This window comes from Oreochromis niloticus, linkage group LG3, assembly GCF_001858045.2.
Source record: "Oreochromis niloticus isolate F11D_XX linkage group LG3, O_niloticus_UMD_NMBU, whole genome shotgun sequence".
Taxonomy (NCBI): Eukaryota; Metazoa; Chordata; class Actinopteri; order Cichliformes; family Cichlidae; genus Oreochromis; species Oreochromis niloticus.
Window position 1 is genome coordinate 66,597,337 of NC_031967.2, and position 19,831 is coordinate 66,617,167.

The 19,831-nt window shown below is 41.0% G+C and overlaps 1 protein-coding gene and 1 long non-coding RNA gene across 2 annotated transcripts; both read right to left on the reverse strand.

Moving 5' to 3' along the window:
• Window positions 1-1,173: 1,173 nt before the first annotated feature.
• On the reverse strand, window positions 1,174-5,850 carry LOC109199605 (uncharacterized). The gene is made up of 4 exons (XR_002059918.2): window positions 5,712-5,850; window positions 5,051-5,122; window positions 3,209-3,270; window positions 1,174-2,209 (listed from the first exon to the last, which is right to left on the reverse strand). It is a non-coding gene; the product is annotated as an uncharacterized LOC109199605 (long non-coding RNA).
• Window positions 5,851-6,020: 170 nt separating this feature from the next.
• Window positions 6,021-6,522, reverse strand: LOC112846065 (Fc receptor-like B; the record flags this gene model as incomplete). Its single annotated transcript, XM_025905348.1, has 2 exons — window positions 6,021-6,247; window positions 6,327-6,522. Coding segments are annotated over 2 exons (423 nt in total), but the record flags the coding sequence as incomplete, so codon positions are not given.
• Between the last annotated feature and the right edge of the window lie 13,309 nt (window positions 6,523-19,831).

Sequence of the window (19,831 nt, forward strand, 5' to 3'; positions counted from 1 at the left end):
TCCAAAAATTAAAGGGTGTGCTGTGGATTTCTCTATTTGTTTGTATTTTTTCTGTTTGATGGTTATTGTTTTTCAGCCTGTGCAGATTTAATCATTTTTTGGTAATTACACTTTAATCCAGCTCAAGCTGTGATGTTTATTGTGTTGAGAATGAGAAGTCTTTATTAATCCCTGTGAAAATGATGTGTTCACAGTTGCTGTGGTCTCGGCGTCATCCTTTTCTTAGACAACCTCCGCCTCTGACACCACCTTCAGAGAATTAATTTCCATCACCACTACATTACAGGCTTTGTAGATCAGTTTGGGTTTTTTTTAGTCTGTTAGCATATGCAGCCCTCAACCCACTGTTCAAGCATGCAACAGCACAAAGTATAGCACTGCCCACAACAGACTCATAGAAAATCCTGATGTTAAAAGTCCTGAACCTCAGAAGATGGCAGGTCTCTGCAGTGACTTAAGTCTGAGGTATAGAGAACGGTCCCTTGTGGTGACCCTGTGTTGCTGAGCACCTTGTCAGACACACAATGTTGAAGACACACATATTGTGGTCTTTCTGTCAGGTAATCAATAATCCAGGACGCAACAAGGCTACAGCCCTGTCACCCAGGAGGGTCGTCCTGATGGTGTACTGGAAAGGTTTTTAAAAAATGACCCTCACAGTGCTCGCTAGCTGGTACAGATGGGTGTAGATACAACTAAGCACGTTTAGTGATGTTGAGAAGCTTCTTAAATGTGCTTTGGCTTAGCAGATGAAATCACAAGTGTTGCCTCAATTTCTACATGATGTTTTCTGTAAAAACAGCAAATCTGTTTAATAATGATAAAAATAAAGTGGTGCAGTGATTAGCACTGTTTCCTCACAACAAGAAGGTCCTGGGTTAAATCCATTCATCTCTGACAACAGATTAAAAGCGTTCTGTGTGGTGTGAAAGGACCATGATAATCCAGATGTTCAGAAGAATCTTATCAGTAAAATCATCTAGTTTAAATCTCAGCAGATCAGTTTAGAGATGAATGATGGAACTACAACCCATCTGTCTGGACAGGTTGTGGATGCATCTTCATTAGAAGAGAAAGAATAGTATGCAGTTATTTGGTCAAACTGGATAACTGCATTTAAAGTCTAACTGGAACAAAACCTGTCAGATATGGCCACTAGAGGGAGGTGTTTTAGTTTACAAGCAGATAAGCAGGTCATCACAGATGCTTCCACAGTTTATTCCAGAGCACAAGGAACACATCTAAGATGTGCAGTGAACAGTAAGACCACAACATTCTTTTTCAAAACAACATTGTAAAAAATTGTCACAAATCAAGAAGGCTTTTACTTTTACTTTGAAACCCCTTTTACTTTGAAAAAGGCCTAGGCACATACGGACCAGAGCTATGATGAAATTCCCTGAGAGGAAATTCCCAGACTGTTGTTATGAATTGGGATTATATAAGAATTGTTTGGAAGTGACTGAAGCACGCGTGGTTAGCCTGAAATCTATCCATCCATCCACTTCGGCTTATCAAGGTCATGCATGAACTGGAGGCTATCCCAGCTCCCACAGTGTGAGAGGTGGGGTACACTCAGGATAGGTTCCCACTCTGCCAACACAGAAATAAAGATAACGGTTCACACTCAAATTCACATCTATGGGCAATATAGAATCACCAATTAAGCTAATCGTACTAACTGCATGTCTTTGGACTGTGGGAGGAAGTCGGAGTACCCGGACAGAACCCACACCGGCATGGTTAGAACATGCAAACTCCACAAACAGAGACCCTGGCAAGATGGTGGCTTTAAGCTGGGACTGTTTGTTTTGGGGATTTATTACTAATTGTTTGTTTTAGGCATTACAAAAAAGTCAGACCAAATGTACATTTATTAATGATGCAAACAAATGAAACCACTACCAGCATTACAAAAGCAAGGTGACCTTATGGTAAGCATTAAACATATTAGCATACTTTTATTATCATTGCTGATTTTAGCTACTTATATCAATTAAGATGTATATGATATGTATATTATTTTTGAAGTATGTGAGTCTAAATAAGCCAAAGAAACACATAAAATACACAGAAAGTCTTTTGAACATGTGGATGTCCTTTGGTCTGAGGTGCTGGGGAACCAGTTAGAGACCAGCAGCTGGATGTCAGTGGTTGGACTGGTGGACTACTTCAGTGAAGAGTAGACGACGTCTGGCTCTGGTTTAGTCTGAACACAAACATACACAGTTCAAACAACGGGAAACATGATTACAAGCTTTGTAGTTCAATCAAGACCTCCAATCTCCACCTCTCTGCATCACAGACAGTCCCTGTTCAGACTTTACTGGGAACCAGCTCAGACACAAATCAGAGCACTGTTAAATTAGCAAGTCAAACAGGAACCCGAAGAGCTGAATTTAAGTCATACATTTATACTTAGGGTCAGTTTGAAATCACAAACAAAAATAAACCCATGCATGTATTGGACTGTGGGAAAGAACCTGCACATTCACAAGGAGAACATGCAAACTCCAGACATTAAGGCCTGAGCCTGGATTTGAACTCAGGACGTTTTTGCTGTTAGACAACAGTGCTAACCATCACAAAACTGTGCAACCCTGAGCACAATCATTATTAGCTTATAGCAGAAATGGGACCTGGCTGCCCTCAGAATCTGTTCTTTCTGCTGTGCAAAATGCCCCTTAAAAGCTGATGAGGCATTGTCATCAACCCGGCTGGCATGCTGAAGGAAACCATGGACACCTGCGTTGATGAATATGACAACTTGAGATCTAGAGGACAGAGTTTCAAAATGATACCAAGCTCATCTACTGAAAATCTCAGACAAGTTCAAATCTCAGTATCATTGACTTCAAGGTCAGAGGTCAAGTTTTCTGAAAATCTTGTAAATGCAATAAATTGAGCTCAAGGTGACAAAGGATAATGAAAGTGATACCACAGGTGTGTCTATCAGGAGGCTGATTTTTGTTTGTAGTCATCCATTTAGAATTACAGAATCACTTGAATTACATGTTATGTGACATAAAACTCGTAAGTTTTGCATTTTATTTGTTTGCTTTTTCAGAGATGAGAAGTGTGAGTGTGATATCCTTCACAAATATGAGATCTGAAATTGAGTCATGATGTGGTTGTGTTAGCTTAGGTTAGGAGGATGTCTGGAAACAGAGTGACCTTTATTCAAAGTTAAAGTAAAGAGCAGTTGTACCTGGGCCTTCTTTGTTCAGATGGTTTCTGGTTGGTAAGTTCTCACTGCTGAATGGACTGCAGCTGGATGTAAAATAAAACATGTTTAAATGACTGCAGGTACAACAGCTACAGCATTGTTATATTATCACACTAGAGCAAAATGTTTACTATTATTTGTATTATTATCATAATTTTTCCTAAAGTTGCATCATGAAAAGTTTAACTGACAACTCTTTATAAAGATTAAAACCTTTGTAGAGTTTGTGTTTTTTTAACGGCTCTGCTGAGAAACACAGACCACCACAAAGAACTGGGGAGAGTTTCTGAGAATAACAAGGTGGACAACCACAAACACACCTTCTTCTTCCATTGCAGACCGACACTCTTCACCACAGAGCAAAGAGCAAACACGCTCTCACAGCACGACCACTTTAAGTGCATTGAGGCAACTGTTTTTCTGATTTGGTGCTATATAAATAAAACTGAAATGAACTGAATTATGGTTGGCCAAATAACAATGCACTGCAGTGAGATGCAACTTAAGGCTATATTTAGCTAGAATCAATATCAATATGAATGGATCTGTTTTACATATTAGTGTGTCAAAAAAACTAGCAAAATATTAATGTTGTTAAGGTGACACTCAGAATGCAAATATATATACTGATGTAGATGTGATTTAAAATGCTATTGTCATATAAGAAACTCAAAGACTAAATTCGAAATAAATAGAGAATGCTGAAAGAAGATCTTAATCAAATGAGGTCTGAATCAAATTTATCCTTTGTGTGCAGAGTTTCCAAGTTATGTCTCCATGTTCCTTCCTGTGTTTAAAATGAACAGCTCTGTGTTGAACCACCTGCAGCTGAAGTGTTTTCTTTCTATCAGAAACAGGATGCTGGACGACTGCAGAGCTGTTAGCTTCAGTTAACCACAGACCACAAACACACAGTCCAGCTCACAGTGAACAACACTCAGTAAGTACAGTGTGAAACACACACGGTAACATCCGACTAAGTTAGCCAATGTTTAATCAAAGGACACAGATTATAATAAAGGTGTGGACTTAATTCTTATGATTTCAGGCTTTTGATCAAAAATAGTTTTACTGTTACAATAATCTGCATTTCTACATGTCTGATCATCCCTCACTGCTTCATAATGTCCTCAAAATTCATCATATCACCAAAGCCATAAACAGTCTTCATGGACTAAATCTAATTCTACCTCCAGTCAAACACTCAACAGCAGTCTTATATTGGCTCTGAGCAGAAATATGCAGTTGTTTTATAACCTCTGCCTAAATGAAAGGGACACAACAAGGGCAGATGTAGAATCACCAGACACCATCTGATAAAACTTGATTCAGTGGTGTGATGACTTTGTCATACAAAATAAATAAATAAACCCCACAAGTTATACTTCTACTCTTTATGTCTGAGCTGGTCTTCTAATAAGGATTTTCTCATATAAGTCTTCATTAGAACAATAAACAGACTGAGCAGAAACTTGTAGAGGTGAAAAGAATAAGTGCAAAAAGCTGCTGTTCCACTAATATTCACTTTCCTAAAGTAATTTATTCCCCACACAGTAATCCAGGAAATTACCATAAGTAAACTGAATCCATCCTTACTATGATAAAAAAGTAGCTGAAACTTTCTGATGTTCATATACTTTGTGTTTCAGCTGCTGACTCTTTGGGAGTGTTGAAACCATCATGTTTGTTACCACAACTTTCAAGCAAAATATTCCTTACCTATTTGTGAATGTCCTCACATTATAAAACATACCACACCTCTACTCCCAAAACACACACAGACACAAAAAATCTAAAAACCCAGTGAAGGAAACACAGCGATACCTCTACTTTGTATTTTGACAGCATAGTACATGACGCGTGTGATGATGTCATCTTCTCCAGCTTGTTGATCTGCTGAAATTTTCCAAAATGAAAAATAATTCAAATTAAATATCTAAACAGAGATTAAATGTAATCAAGTTGTTACTGTGGGTAGTGACCGAAAGAACGAGATCGCGGATACAAGCGGCAGAAATGAGCTTCCTCCGAAGGGTGGCTGGCCTCTCCCTTAGAGATAGGGTGAGAAGTTCGGCCATCCGGGAGGGGCTCAGAGTAGAGCCGCTGCTCCTCCACATCGAAAGGAGCCAGTTGAGGTGGTTCGGGCATCTGACAAGGATGCCCCCTGGGCGCCTCCTGGGTGAGGTGTTCCGGGCATGTCCCACCGGGAGGAGGCCCCGGGGCAGACCCAGGACGCGCTGGAGAGATTATATCTCTCGGCTGGCCTGGGAACGCCTTGGTGTTCCCCCGGATGAGCTGGAGGAGGTGGCTGGGGAGAGGGAGGTCTGGGCTTCTCTGCTTAGGCTGCTGCCCCCGCGACCCGACTTCGGATAAAGCGGATGAGGATGGATGGATGGATGGAAGTTGTTACTGTGATGATAGTGAATGTGAACTTTATTCAACTAAACAAAATCAGACATGAAAGATCAGGAAGTCTGAGTCTCACCTTCAGGTTTCCTGTGAACACATTGTCTCACCAGCAGAACCAGTAACACCAGTAGAACCACAACACAGACTGATACAACAAATGAAAACACAGAGAGAAGAGGAGGAGAGAGTGATGGAGGAAGAGTGATGGAGGTGGAACCAGGAGGAGAGTTGGATCCAGGAGGAGGTGTGGATGTAGGTGGAGGTGTGGATGTGTGTTTGTCTAAAATAAAGCAAACACAGTCATTAAGTTGTCGTCACATTGTGAATGTTGAAAGCTGCAGAAACACAGACAGGTGAGTGTGTCACCTGTGACAGTGATCCAGCTGGATGGAGACTCTCCATGACCGCTGATGTCACACTTGTAGAGGCCTTCATCAGACCTGGAAACATGCTGGATGGTCATGTGACCTGTAGGCTGCTTCCTGATGAGGGAGCCATCTTTATAGAAAGCAGCTGGGAGGTTGGAGGGAGTGGTCTTTGTTTTACAGAGCAGAGTGACGTCATCTCCCTCCATCACAGGGAGGACAGGACTCTGCAGGATCACTGATCCACCTCAACACAGAGACAAACTACAGCATTTCATCCATTTACACACAGCTTCATCAACACTAACTCCACACACTCAGCTTACCAGTGACTGTCAGGTTAACCATGTTACTGATGGGACCCTCTCTGGACTCACACCAGTAAACTCCACTGTCCAGTAGATACATGTTACTGATGTTACAGGAAGAACCAGCTGGTTTTCCCCACCCATCTCCACACTGAGTCCTCTGTTGTTTGCTTGTGTTTCTCCTCAGAGTCCATCCAGCAGAGCTGTCGTCCTCCTCACAGCTCAGAGACACAAAGTCTCCTTTAAAGAACTGAGAGCTGCTGGGACTCACAGTCAGACGAGCTGTGAGTGTTAAAATGAAAAACTGATGGTCTGTTTGCTGTTGTCAAGAGTTATAATTTTGTACTTATTGCTTCATTTCAGCAGTTTTTTATTCAAGATCCATTGTGAAACATGAACCCCATCAGGTCATATCAGTGAGCATTTCTCAGGTTTAAACTGTGACAGAAGAAGGTTACTGACCTTGGTTTGTTGTGCAGCTCAGCAGTGAGATCAGAACTAAAGAGAAATGACACTTGGGTTGTTTTGAGGTGAACAGAAAGAACAACTCCACACAAATAGTAAAGCTATATGTGGAAGGAAATCATGACTTAGGACAAGCTGATGGCATAAGATGTCAGTACAACTCCGGTTTCATATGCAAAAGAAATTACTGCTCTAGCTTACGTGGTTGCAGTTCTACAGGGATTTAAAAATAGTTACGCAAAATGGAGTGTGCCTGCTCCCACTGGTTTTAAAGGGTTAGACACAATTTATAAATCATTTCAGTTTATTTTTATTAACATATCTCACCACATCCAAACTTTTCTGGCACACGCCATACCACATTTGCATCGGAATATCCTGCGGGGGACAGCAGGAAGAAAGCATGTCAAGAGCTACTGTGCAAAGTGCAAGCTAATCAGCCGCAACTCCATGTTTGGACCCATAAAGAAACACATAAAGCCATTCACAGATGGGGGTATGCCAAAACATTCATGCTTGATGTTGACCTTTTTGACGACTTTTTGGTTAAAGACAAAATAATCAAATGAGTAAAAGGCACTCCTCTCTCAGCAAGAACTGTTCACGATCGCACCATCATGATAGCAAATCAAATTGAGGCAACACAAATTAAGGACATAATTGCAGAACCATTCTTTTCTCTCACTTTAGATGAATCAACAGACTCAAGCTGCTTATCCCAGTTCAGCGTGATTGCAAGGTAGGCTGTTGGTGACCAACTATATGAGGAAAGTCTTGCTGTTTCAAGTCTTTCACTGAGCTCGCTAAAGAAAAAAAAAATCTACTGATGGAAAAACTTATTTCAGTGTGTACTGATGGTGCTCTGTGATGGTGGGGAAAAACAGGATTCGTAACGCTTCTTCATGAACATGAAAAGAGACGTAAGTTTTCACCGCATCCTACATCAGGAGGCGCTTTGTGCTCAGATGCGTGGCAAGCAGCTTGGTGAGCTGGTCACTCGTGTGGTGTAGTTTTGTTGTTGCCCAAGCTTTAAATGATCGCCAGTTTAAAACACTGCTGGATGTAGTTGGGAATAATAATTATCGTGGTCTGCAATGTGCGTTAGTTGTCAAGAGGGAAGGTGCTCAGCCGTTTCGTGGCTTGTCTGATGGAAATTAAAAATGACGAGTATTCTGAGTGGCTGCTGGAGTTCTGCTATCTCGTGAACATGACTGAACATCTGAAACAGCTCAGTGTGAAAATGCAAGGTGTTGGAAATACAGTTGTATGCAGTGTTTGCATTTAAAAACAAGCTAGAACTCTTCTTTGCTGACATTGAAACAGGTCGTTTACTGCACTTTGAAGAACTGTGAGAGTTTAAAGATGCTTGCACAGCAAGTGAGCCTGTTCCATGTCTTAATCTTCAGCAGCTAGTGGGCTTCACATCCAATCTCCTGCAGTCGTTCAAACCATGCATTGGAAAATATTGCAAACACACTCATCTTTTAAGTTCATCTCCCATCCACACGAGTGTTCAGTGGACAGCGCCGACCTGAGTTACATTGGCAGTGTCTCCGTCACAGATTTTGATCTATAAACTGCTGACCTGAAGGCCTCAGACATGTGGATGAATAAGTTCAAGTCACTCAATGAAGATTTGGAAAGACTTGCATGACAGCAAGCATAGTTCATGAGCAAACACAAGTGGGGAGAAATTAAAAAACTTCAACCTGCAGACCAGCTGATTGCCAAAACTTGGAACGCACTTTCCATCACATACCACACACTGCACCATGTGAGTATTGCTGTACTGACAGTGTTTTGCTCTACGTGTGAATTTGAGCAGTCTTTACATCTAAAGAACACTAAGACCAACCTACGATTGTGTTTAACGGATGGAAGTCTCAACACCTGCGTGAAATTTAACCTCACCACATATCAACCAGACTACAAAGCCATAAGCAAAACCATGCAGCGCCAGAAGTCGCATTAATGGTAAAAAAGTACTTTATTCAGCATAACAACGTTATTAAAAAGAATTCAGAGACTTATTGTACTTCAAAAGTGTTGGTCTTACATAAAATGCATACATTTCTGTCAGAAATTATTACTAATAACTATTGAGTCTGTGTTTCCACAGGCCCCGCTAGTTTAGAGACTGACAGGCAGACCCCCAGTGTCCATAAATTCCTTTCTCTCTAAACAATCACACACATTTTCAGGCCTACAGCTAAGCCAAACTAAAACGCACAGACAAATCCTTCCCTATTCCTCTGATCTACTGCTGGACCCTCTTATCTAAGTAAATTTAACACATTGCATTCTAATAATTGTTTTCTTGTACTCACACAGGGCACCATAGGAAAAGAAAGGTAACAACCATCAGACACAACCCAAAGAGACGGCGCCATCTTGGATGGCGCCATTGTGCATGGCAAGCGTTATTCCATACAGCCATTACTTCAGTGTCTTGATGACATTAAGGCTTGGTTGTCTCTTAACTTTTTAAAATTCAGTGACAAAAAGACTAAGGCGATGGTTTTTGGTAGGCCCACTGAGACGCCCCAATGTGTATTAAAATTCCTTGGCCCAGTATAATAAGCCAACTGTCACAATTCTGGGGGGTCAAAGGGGACTGTGAACTGAAGCTTGACAGTCAGATTAAGGCAGTCATTAAATCAAGCTTCTTTCAGCTCAGGCAACTGGCTAAAATAAAGCCAATTCTTTAAAAGCAGCACTTTGAGACCGTTATACACACCTTTGTTAGCACTTCGCTGGATTTCTGTAATGTACTTTATATAGGGACCAGTGCTTCATACATTACCATATTTTCCGCACTATAAGGCACACTTAATATCCTTTAATTTTCTCAAAAATTGACAGTGCGCCTTATAATACGCTGGGCCTTATGTATGAATTCCGGTTGTGCTTACTGATCTCGAACCGATCTTAAGTGGTACACAGCGCTCAAAAATCTGTCAAAAACTGTTTTAGTATGACTTTGGTAAGCTATGAAGCGCACTGCTTGATGGATTGTCGAAGCATTACGGCCAATGTTTGCTCTAATTTTTGTTAGACTACTTAAGTGCTTTAGCCCACTTACAATTAAAATTTTAAAGTCTTGTTCATGACCTGTGTAGTATGTTAACACTTTTGGAAGTAAAAATAACTTAAACTCCAATTTTGAAAACACAACTTTCTTTTTAAAAAAATCAATCAATCAATAAATAAAGCTCTGACTTGTATTATTAGTATGAGTCTGTGGTCTGGGAGAGAGTCCTGTAACTCTCTGTCTGCAAAATACTGTATATAATGACCAATGTTGGGCAATTAATTATATAGTTACTTCTTCAAAAAAGTAACTGAGTTATGCAAACAGCAAAGTTTTTTGCAGCCGTTAACCTAAAAACTATTAAAACTATTTACAGAACAATCAGCTGTTTTGCATCAAATTTGATGCCGCACAAATTATTTGTGCAACTCCAAAAAATAATTTCTGTCCACTATGAGATAAGGGAGAACAACAGCCTGATACCTGCAGGCCTGACAACAGGAGATGTATCACTCCTGTAACACCTGTAACATTCAGCAGCCGCCTCATTGTTCTGACACACACAACAAAACTATTGACTACACTACACACTAACTACACACTAACTAACTACAATATTTGCGCTAAACGTCGCAAATCTCTCACATCTCAAAACACCACCGTCACTCCTAAAACTTCCTGCCTTCATAACAACTGTTGCCATGTCATTTTTGATTGGTCGACATGGTACATTTTTGGTATGTTTTGGTTTTGTTTTTGCTTTTGCTCACAGTGCTTTCGAGCGTTTTCCTTATAAAACGCCGTTTTTACCGTTTCTTCCTGCAGTAAATATAAACAACGATAGTATTCAGGAAGAAAACCAAACATTTATTTATTTATTTATTTAAAAACTGGTATGAAGTCCACATTTTTTCCGTCAATGGTTCGTCTGTCCTGCTCACATCTCCAATGGTTGTACACGTTGTCATTAATGTGGCTTCACTCCACATCAGCCACGCTGCTTTGCTAGCTAAAACACCGGTGTCGGCACATAAGGACGCTGTCATAGCCTGTCAACGACGTTGATTGGCTGCATATATACGAATGTGAATCGCATCATTGGCTGAACTATGGGATAAGGGGGCATTGTTCTAATCCCATACAGGAGCAGCCAGTCACTTACTGACTAACACTGCAAAATAAAATTGTTAAAGTTTTAATTTTAATTTCAATTCAGGTTAGATTTTTTTACCAGCAGGGCGCAATTGTGCACGCGCGCAGCTTAGAGGGAACATTGCCTGCCATTAATTACTTCTTCAATCTTAAATATGATCAACCTATCTCTAATAATCGTCTATGTACCACAGGCCTTCAAGCTGGCTGTAGTTAAACCTTTACTTAAAAAGCCATCTCTAGACCCAGCTGTCTTAGCTAATTATAGGCCAATCTCCAACCTTCCTTTCATATCAAAAATCCTTGAAAGAGTAGTTGTCAAACAGCTAACAGATCATCTGCAGAGGAATGGCTTATTTGAAGAGTTTCAGTCAGGTTTCAGAGCTCAGCACAGCACAGAAACAGCTTTAGTGAAGGTTACAAATTATCTTCTTATGGCCTCTGACAGTGGACTCATCTCTGTGCTTGTCCTGCTAGACCTCAGTGCTGCGTTCGATACTGTCGACCATAATATCCTATTAGAGCGATTAGAACATGCTGTAGGTATTACAGGTACTGCACTGCAGTGGTTTGTATATCTATCTAATAGACTCCAATTTGTTCATGTAAATGGAGAGTCCTCTTCACACACTGAGGTCAATTATGGTGTTCCACAGGGTTCAGTGCTAGGATCAGTTCTGTTTATATTATACATGCTTCCCCTAGGCAGCATCATTAGAAGACTAACTTTCTGCTTCTTAATTCAGATAAAACTGAGGTTATTGTACTCGGCCCTGAAAATATTAGAAATATGGTATCTAAGCAGATTCTTACTCTGGATGGCATTACCTTGGCCTACAGTAATGCTGTGAGGAACCTTGGAGTCATTTTTGACCAGGACATGTCCTTCAATGCACATATTAAACAAATATGTAAGACTGCTTTCTTCCATTTGTGCAACATCTCTAAAATTAGAAATATCCTGTCTCAGAGTGATGCTGAAAAACTAGTTCATGCATTTATTACTTCCAGGCTGGACTACTGTAATTCATTATTATCAGGATGTCCTAAAAACTCGCTGAAAAGTCTTCAGCTAATCCAAAATGCTGCAGCAAGAGTCCTGACAGGGACTAGAAAGAGAGAGCATATTTCTCCTGTTTTGGCTTCCCTTCATTGGCTTCCTGTTAAATCCAGAATGGAATTCGAAATCCTGCTCCTCACATACAAGGTCTTAAATAATCAGGCCCCATCTTATCTTAATGACCTTGTGGTACCATATCACCCTATTAGAGCACTTCGCTCTCGCTCTGCAGGCCTACTTGTTGTTCCTAGAGTATTTAAAAGTAGAATGGGAGGCAGAGCCTTCAGTTTTCAGGCCCCTCTTCTGTGGAACCAGCTTCCAGTTTGGATTCAGGAGACAGACACTATCTCTACTTTCAAGATTAGGCTTAAAACTTTCCTTTTTGCTAAAGCATATAGTTAGGGCTGGACCAGGTGACCCTGAATCCTCCCTTAGTTATGCTGCAATAGACGTAGGCTGCCGGGGATTCCCATGATGCATTGAGTTTTTCCTTTCCAGTCACCTTTCTCACTCACTATGTGTTAATAGACCTCTCTGCATCGAATCATATCTGTTATTAATCTCTGTCTCTCTTCCACAGCATGTCTTTCATCCTGTTTTCCTTCTCTCACCCCAAAAGGTCGCAGCAGACCACGTCATGGTACCGAGGCAGCTTTATTAAGAGTTTTTAATAATCTCCTTCTAACCGCTGATTCAGGACGCTCTGTAGCTCTGTAGTTTTATTAGATCTAACTTCTGCTTTTGATACGGTTGACCATAACATTCTCCTTACAAGGGTAGAATATGTTGTTGTGCTTAAAGGTAATTTTCTTTCATGGTTTAACTAATAGCTATCTGACAGATCCTTCTCCGTCACCATGGGAAAATACTCTTCCTCTTCTCCTGCTGTTAACTGTGGTGTGCCTCAGGGATCTGTATTAAGTCCTACACCTTTCTCCCTGTCCATGCTGCCCTTGGGACTTGTCTTCAAAAAACACAACATCTTCTACCACTGCTATGCAGATGGCATCCAAATCTTCTTCTCTTAAAATTAGGATGCCCCGTCTCCATTCTTGCCTTTGTTCGACTGTCTGCGAGAGGTTAAAGACTGGTTATCCCATAATTATCTTACCTTAAATGAAAATAAAACAGAAATTATAGTTTTCAGTAGCCACATTTCCCTGGGCCAGCTAAATGAACCACTGGGGTCTTTTTGCTTTCATTCCGCCAGAAATCTCGGCGTGCTCCCGGATAGCTCCTTTAAATTAAACAAGCAGGTTTCTACAGTGATAAAAAACAGCTTTTATCAGCTGTAACAAATTTCCAAAGCCATGCCCTATTTACCACATAAAGGACTCAAACAACGTATTCATCCCTTCATCACTTCTAGATTGAACTATTGCAACTCTCTTTACCTGGGCCCCCAGCTTTCCCTTCTTCAGTGCTTGCAATTAGTACAAAATTCGGCAGCAAGCCTAATAACTGGCACCCGAAGCCAGTGTAAGTTAGCAAGGACGGGGACAATCCCTGTCCTTGCTAACTTACACTGGTTTCCCATCAAATATCACATTGATTTTAAAATCCTTTTGCTCACTTTTAAACATTTAAATAACTTAAAACTTTAAATAACCCTAGCTACTTGATCTCCTTGACCTGTATAACCCAAAGTTCCTCCAGCAACTGCTCCTAATGCAACCAAGGTCTTGTTTAAAAGCCAGAGGTGACCACTTTGCTATTGCCGCTCCTAGACTCTGGAATAATCACCTAGTTGATATCCGTACATCGTAATCTATTCAATCATTCAATTAAAAACCCACATGTTCAACTTAGCTTTTAAAGCAAAGTAGTTCGACTTTCACTCGGCCTGCACTACATCATGTAATTGGAATTTTAAATTGGAATTTTACTAATTGTTTCCCGTTCTGCCCGCATTGCTGTACTATTGTGAAGCATTTTGATGTACATTAGTCTTTTAAAATGTGCTATAGAAATAAACTTTGATTGATTGACATGTGCTTGTATTTATCTTTAAACCTATTGTATGGCTCTGGAATTACATTTTAAAAATATGGCGTTCACGGCTCTCTCAGCCAAAAAAGGTTCCCGACCCCGTCTTAGAGTGATCATAATGATTACAGTCATGTGCACTGAATACACTGTGATCATATCGAAAATATCCACTACTTATAATGACACAGCTGTGTCAACTGTGCAGCTGTGTTGATATAATGAGTGAATGATTTGAGCTTTTCACTGCCTGCTGTGTTTCCTCGACTCCTGAGCAAAGATAAAGAGTCAGTTCAGACCTGCAGTTGGTCCTCGTGGTGTTTTGAACTTGAATTCAGCCTGATTTGTTTTTCATGTCTTCTCCTCCATCATCAGTTATCAGGAGAGCAGACAGTCAAAGTACAAGAATTCAAACAAACACAGAGATTCTACTTACAGAGCAGACACAGCACAGATGTTTCCTTCATCGTCCTTCTCACTCATTTGAGCTTTTTTCATTTCTGTCACTGACACCAAGTAAAGCCCGCCCTCTTCCTCTGAGCACCAGCTTTCTATTGACTCAAAAGCAGAGGTGGGATACTAACTTCTTTTCATCATGTAAATATTATTATTTTGTGTATGTTATTAACAGATTAATTTTAAGATGTAAGCAGACCATATTCCGTTTTAAAATCAAACTGATTATATATTTTATCTGTGATCCCCTAAACATTCCTCAGTCCACGTGGATGAGAAGACAATTTTTTAGAAAACTTCTTCTGCTGTCAGTGCGCTGTAGTTTGGTTCATATTGTGGACATCCCATCCACTCTAGATCACATGTTCATAAGTTTATCATTCATCACTACACACACAACTTCTCTAGTCTACATGTTTTTGCTATAGCTGAAAAGTGTTCATAATTTTGTTAAGTCCAACCTAACATCCAAAAAATACTTTTTTAGCCAGACCAGAAAAAAAGATGGAAGGGTTCACATTTAAGTAAGCTCTTGCCAGAGCTCTGTTTTATTTCTTTTTTCTGCTTTACAAAGATTTTTTTTTTTTTTTACAAAAAAGACTTTGCATTTTCAGATAATGTCTGTGCGATTGAGATAAAGTCTCTTCACACACATTCAACACTGAAGGGTTTTTTTGTTGTTGTTTTTTTACATTCAGTGAATTTTTCTGCTGTTCCGGTTTAATCTTTGTTTTCTGCAGAGAAATGAGACGTGTATTGGTTAGCCAAAACCAAACTGGAAAATTCCAGTTTTAAATCTAGAACTTTGGTGTAAAAGTTTTATTAATCTGACTATAACACTATACTATAACTATAACTATTAAAATAGTTATATTATCAGTTATATTATTTTGCTGATTTTTAATATACGTTTTAAACTTCTCTCATCCACAAATATACAGAAAGTTTCGATGAGTTTGTGGATGTCTTCTTGTCTGAGGTGCTTGGGAGACCAGTTAGAGACCAGCAGCTGGATGTTAGTGGTTGGACTGGTGGACTACTTCAGTGAAGCGTAGATAATGTCTTGCTCTGGTTTAAGTGTTGAGCTGATGGCGGCATGGCAACCACGGATGGTTGAGCAGGCTGTTATGGGCCAATGGTGGCACTCACAGCTTCTAAGCCTCTAACCGACACTGACAGAGGTATGGAAGACACATATGGCTGGACAGACTCCTCAATGCCCCCAGTGGAGACAGATGCAGTGCCAGCAGGTGTGGAGACCCCTGGCTGAGGCTAAGCAGGGTCAGCAGACGAGGAAAGAGTAGAACCTCAGACGGCCTGTAAACTGGAACAGGGACCAACCGGGACCTAGTCCCCCTCACCCAGCAAACTAATGAGGTGCAGGGGATGGCTGGACCATAGCCGCCCTGGGAACAGAAGCACAGAGAGGCAGAGGAGCAGGCTCAGACAAAAACAGTCTGTGTTTTCAAACTTGGAATTAACAGACTCTGTGTTTTTAGACCAGGAGTTAACAGACTTGGAGTCAGTAAGTCATGACTCGAGAGGAGCAGAATGACAAAAGTTATTTTTGCCCAACAAATCAGCAGCCTTGGAAAAAACAGTTTTAGATTTCGTGTTCTTAACAGGTTTTGAAGAGTGTTTATGTTTTGATATTAACCATCTCAGGAGGAACATGAGAAAAGAATAATTTTCACTCCCCACCGGGAGTTGCTCGGTGAAGGAAGAGTGTCGGTGGCATGAGTGCTGCTTTCTCTGGGAGAGGGAATTGAGCTGTGCCTTCAGTGTGCAGGACAACAGCACCGAGGCTGAGGAGTCTGCCCGCAGACACCTCGAACAAGGTTTGGATACTGAAAAAGATAAAAAGATTTTTAAAAAAAAGCTTTATTTATTTATCCAAAATTATTATTATCATTTGTTAAACCTGATGGGTTTCAGATGTTTTTTTCCACAGAATGCAGGTTATGTTACAGCAAATTTACAACTCTTACTTTCCATTGTTATTTAAATGATTTAAAATGACAGAAAATCCTTTCCTTTCTGAGAGATGTCCAGTTTGATATCCTGAACTTTTATAAGCAGCTTACCACCTCTGCTGAAAAACATCTGATTAGAAAGGACCTGTGGGTGTTTCTGAGAAAATGGAAGGCAGACGACCACAAAGGTGCCATCTTCTTTTAATACAGACTGAGACGCTTCACCACACAGCACAAAGGAAACTTGTTCTCACAACATGAACACTTCTGTTAGCCAAACCAGGACACACTGTGGTCAGAGGTCTCATCACAATAAGACTACAGTTAACTGGTGTCAACAACAGGAAGTTGTTTTTGTGGTTTCACATGCAGAAAGAAGTGAAAGTAAATTATTGTATCATAGTAGTTTAAGCCTGGTCAGTTTTTCTCCTTAGCCACCTTGTACTGGTAATGAAGTCTTCCCGTGAACATCTTGTTTACATTCTAACATCCTAAATAACTCTGCCTAAGGATTTAATGCTCAGTTATGGCACTGCCAAAAGTCACAACACAAGATTTAAAGTGTTCCAGAGGCTGAAACTACACCATTAGTTATGGCCAAATGTGTTAACCTCTTAAGCCCCCCAACGCCCCCTGATACGGGGGCAACAGGCAGGAGATCAGGTAGGTTCAGCTTCTCGTCACTACCAGATCAACTGCCCATTTGCGCATGTGGCTTCGACAGTCTTGGTCGTTGTGTCCTTGGGCAAGACTTCACCCGTTGCCTACTGGTGATGGTCAGAGGGCCCGGTGGCGCCAGTGTCCGGCAGCCTCGCCTCTGTCAGTGCGCCACAGAGTGGCTGTGGCTACAATGTAGCTTGCAATCACCAGTGTGTGAATGTGTGTGTGACTGAATGTGTAAAGTGCTTTGGGGTCCTAAGGGACCAAGTAAAGTGCAATGTATTCCCAATTTAGGTCATCCCTCCTAGTTTGAGTTTTGGTGTTGTTTATAGTACTCATATGTTGTGTTTTACGTTTTACACCATCCTCCCTCATGGTTTATTTGTATGGCCACTAGAGGGAGATGTTGGACCTGAAATACTAACAGTGATACAAGCAGATCATCAGTGATGCTTCCACAGCTTGTCATAAATACAATTATCATGCTAAGCACGTGCTGTAGGAAACATTATGGCTGCATTTACTCAAGTCTGAATAAAGATAACTGAGATGCATGCATAACATGTTGTATAGAGTGCTATAAGTAGATCAAAACTCCAGACATCCAGAGGCCCCCAGAACACAAGAGACCAGGGAAGACCAACAGAGGGGCAGCCGCGTCACTATCCCAGAAAGAGCTGAGGAGAGTCCCAGATGAGGCGTCACTCAGCAGCCGCGGAGCAGAAGCCAGGGGGGGTTGCAGGCAGCCAGTTGTGCCTGAGTGACCGAGCCCCTGGCCGAGAGGCCGGGGGCACCCCACCTCCAAAGTGGCCCGAACGAGCCCCAGGCTCCAGGCCTGAGTAAGCAGGACACTTAAATCTGTACTCAAGTAAAGGACTGTGTGACATCAAGCCACATCATGATCAGTAATATTCAAGGTTTTCTCTATCTTTTTTGTTTACCTGTGTCTATGTGACTTTGGTGAGCATTTTTTATAACCAAAAAATATATTTACATATTTCAATATCACAGGGTTCAGGGTAATGCGTTAGCAGAATTAAAAGCACATAGTTTAAACTATGCTGCTTTTAACATTTTCTTCAATAAATATGTATGTGACCTGGTCTTAGTCTCATTCATTTTCACTCTTATTCTGCTCAAGCTTTGTTATGGCTGGATTACTGTTTGCTGTGGATGTGGACACGGTCTGCCGGAAACCTGTCAACTAAGCAGTCATTCCTGTTATACTTCTTTGAAATCTGCCGCCTAAGGCGGATGCAAAGTTTTAGTCAGGCTTTCTTTGTGTCAGCTGGCTTGATCCAACCCAAAACTGTCATGGTCTGGGTGAGTCACAGTATTTTCCAAAGCCCCTGCTCTTCTTCTCTGGGCGGACTCTTTATCACCCCTCCCAGGATCACCACTTGAGACTAATTAAGCCCGTTTTATTTAAGATCAGCGTTCACAACCAGCCCTTGCCAGATTGTCTGCTAACCCATGTTAGTGCATGGATCCATGTTTACTCATGTTTTTCACAGTCCATGTATTTACCTCTGCTCTCTTGTGTCTTCAGTGGTTCCTTGGAAAACTCTGTCATCGTCACAGTAATTTCACTCATCTGGATGCCCCTCCTTACGTCTCTACAGGTGGTAAAACTCTGTTTGTCTCCCCTGCTGTCTCTGATTGGAACTTCAGATCATTACTCCTGTGGACTCCCCAGGCCTCGTTTCCTCACCGTCCCCCTCCTGTGAACAAGTAAGGCTGTTTTATGCTTTGACAGTGGATCATTTTCTTAAACCAGTGGCCACTCCATGCTTTTCCCACTGACGACTATGGCTTCAGACTTGGAGGTGCTCCTTGTCATTCCCACCGCTTCACACTCAGCTGTGAACCATTCCAGAGTGAGCTGGAAGCCATCACTCAATGAAGCCAACAGAACCACATCATCTGCAAAAAGCAGAGATAAGTTTCTGAGACTACCCAAGGGAAAGCCACTTGGCTACGCCTAGAAATTAGTGGTGGACAGATTGATCCAAATATCGATTGTATCGATACCAAGTCGACATCAGTATCGGATCAATACTAGCCTGGGCAAAGGACTTGCCGTTCCCGTGTCAGCGCAAAGCAGGCGCACTTTGCTCCCCCTCCCCTGTCTTATGCTTAGATGTTGCACTGTCACATGACACGACTTAGATGCTTTGGGTTTTTTTAAGTTGTTTATACATTATTTATATTTTCATCAGTTCTTCATTTTGTTGAGAATTTTAATTCTAATTTATGTATTATAGTTTCTCAACAGTACTTGCTTTAAATTTTTTTCACTGGTTTGCGTTCACTCTAGGTTCAGTGAATGCTTACATTGCACTGATTAGAATATACTGGACATTCAAAGCTAAGATTCAGCGCACTGTGTTAGAGGCTGGGATTTGATGAATTCATCATATATACAACCTTTGATCATCATTTATGTCCAGTTGAGAATGAATCTGTGCACTCACATATTAAATGAACTGAAATCAGTAGTGTGATCTCCAGTCTTGATATAAGGAATGAGAGAACTGACAGCTGTTATTTTAATCAGCCTGTCTCAGTTGTTTTAACTCTAAGTACCATAGAGTAATGTGGTAACATCTGGACTGACGAGTTTACTGTCAGCATTTTAATCGCTAGTTTAAAGGCTGTAGGTTGCAGCCATTGCTCTAACACTGTATAAATGTAACAGGCCTCAGTGCTGGTTCTAACAGTCTGAGCTGCTTCCAGCTTT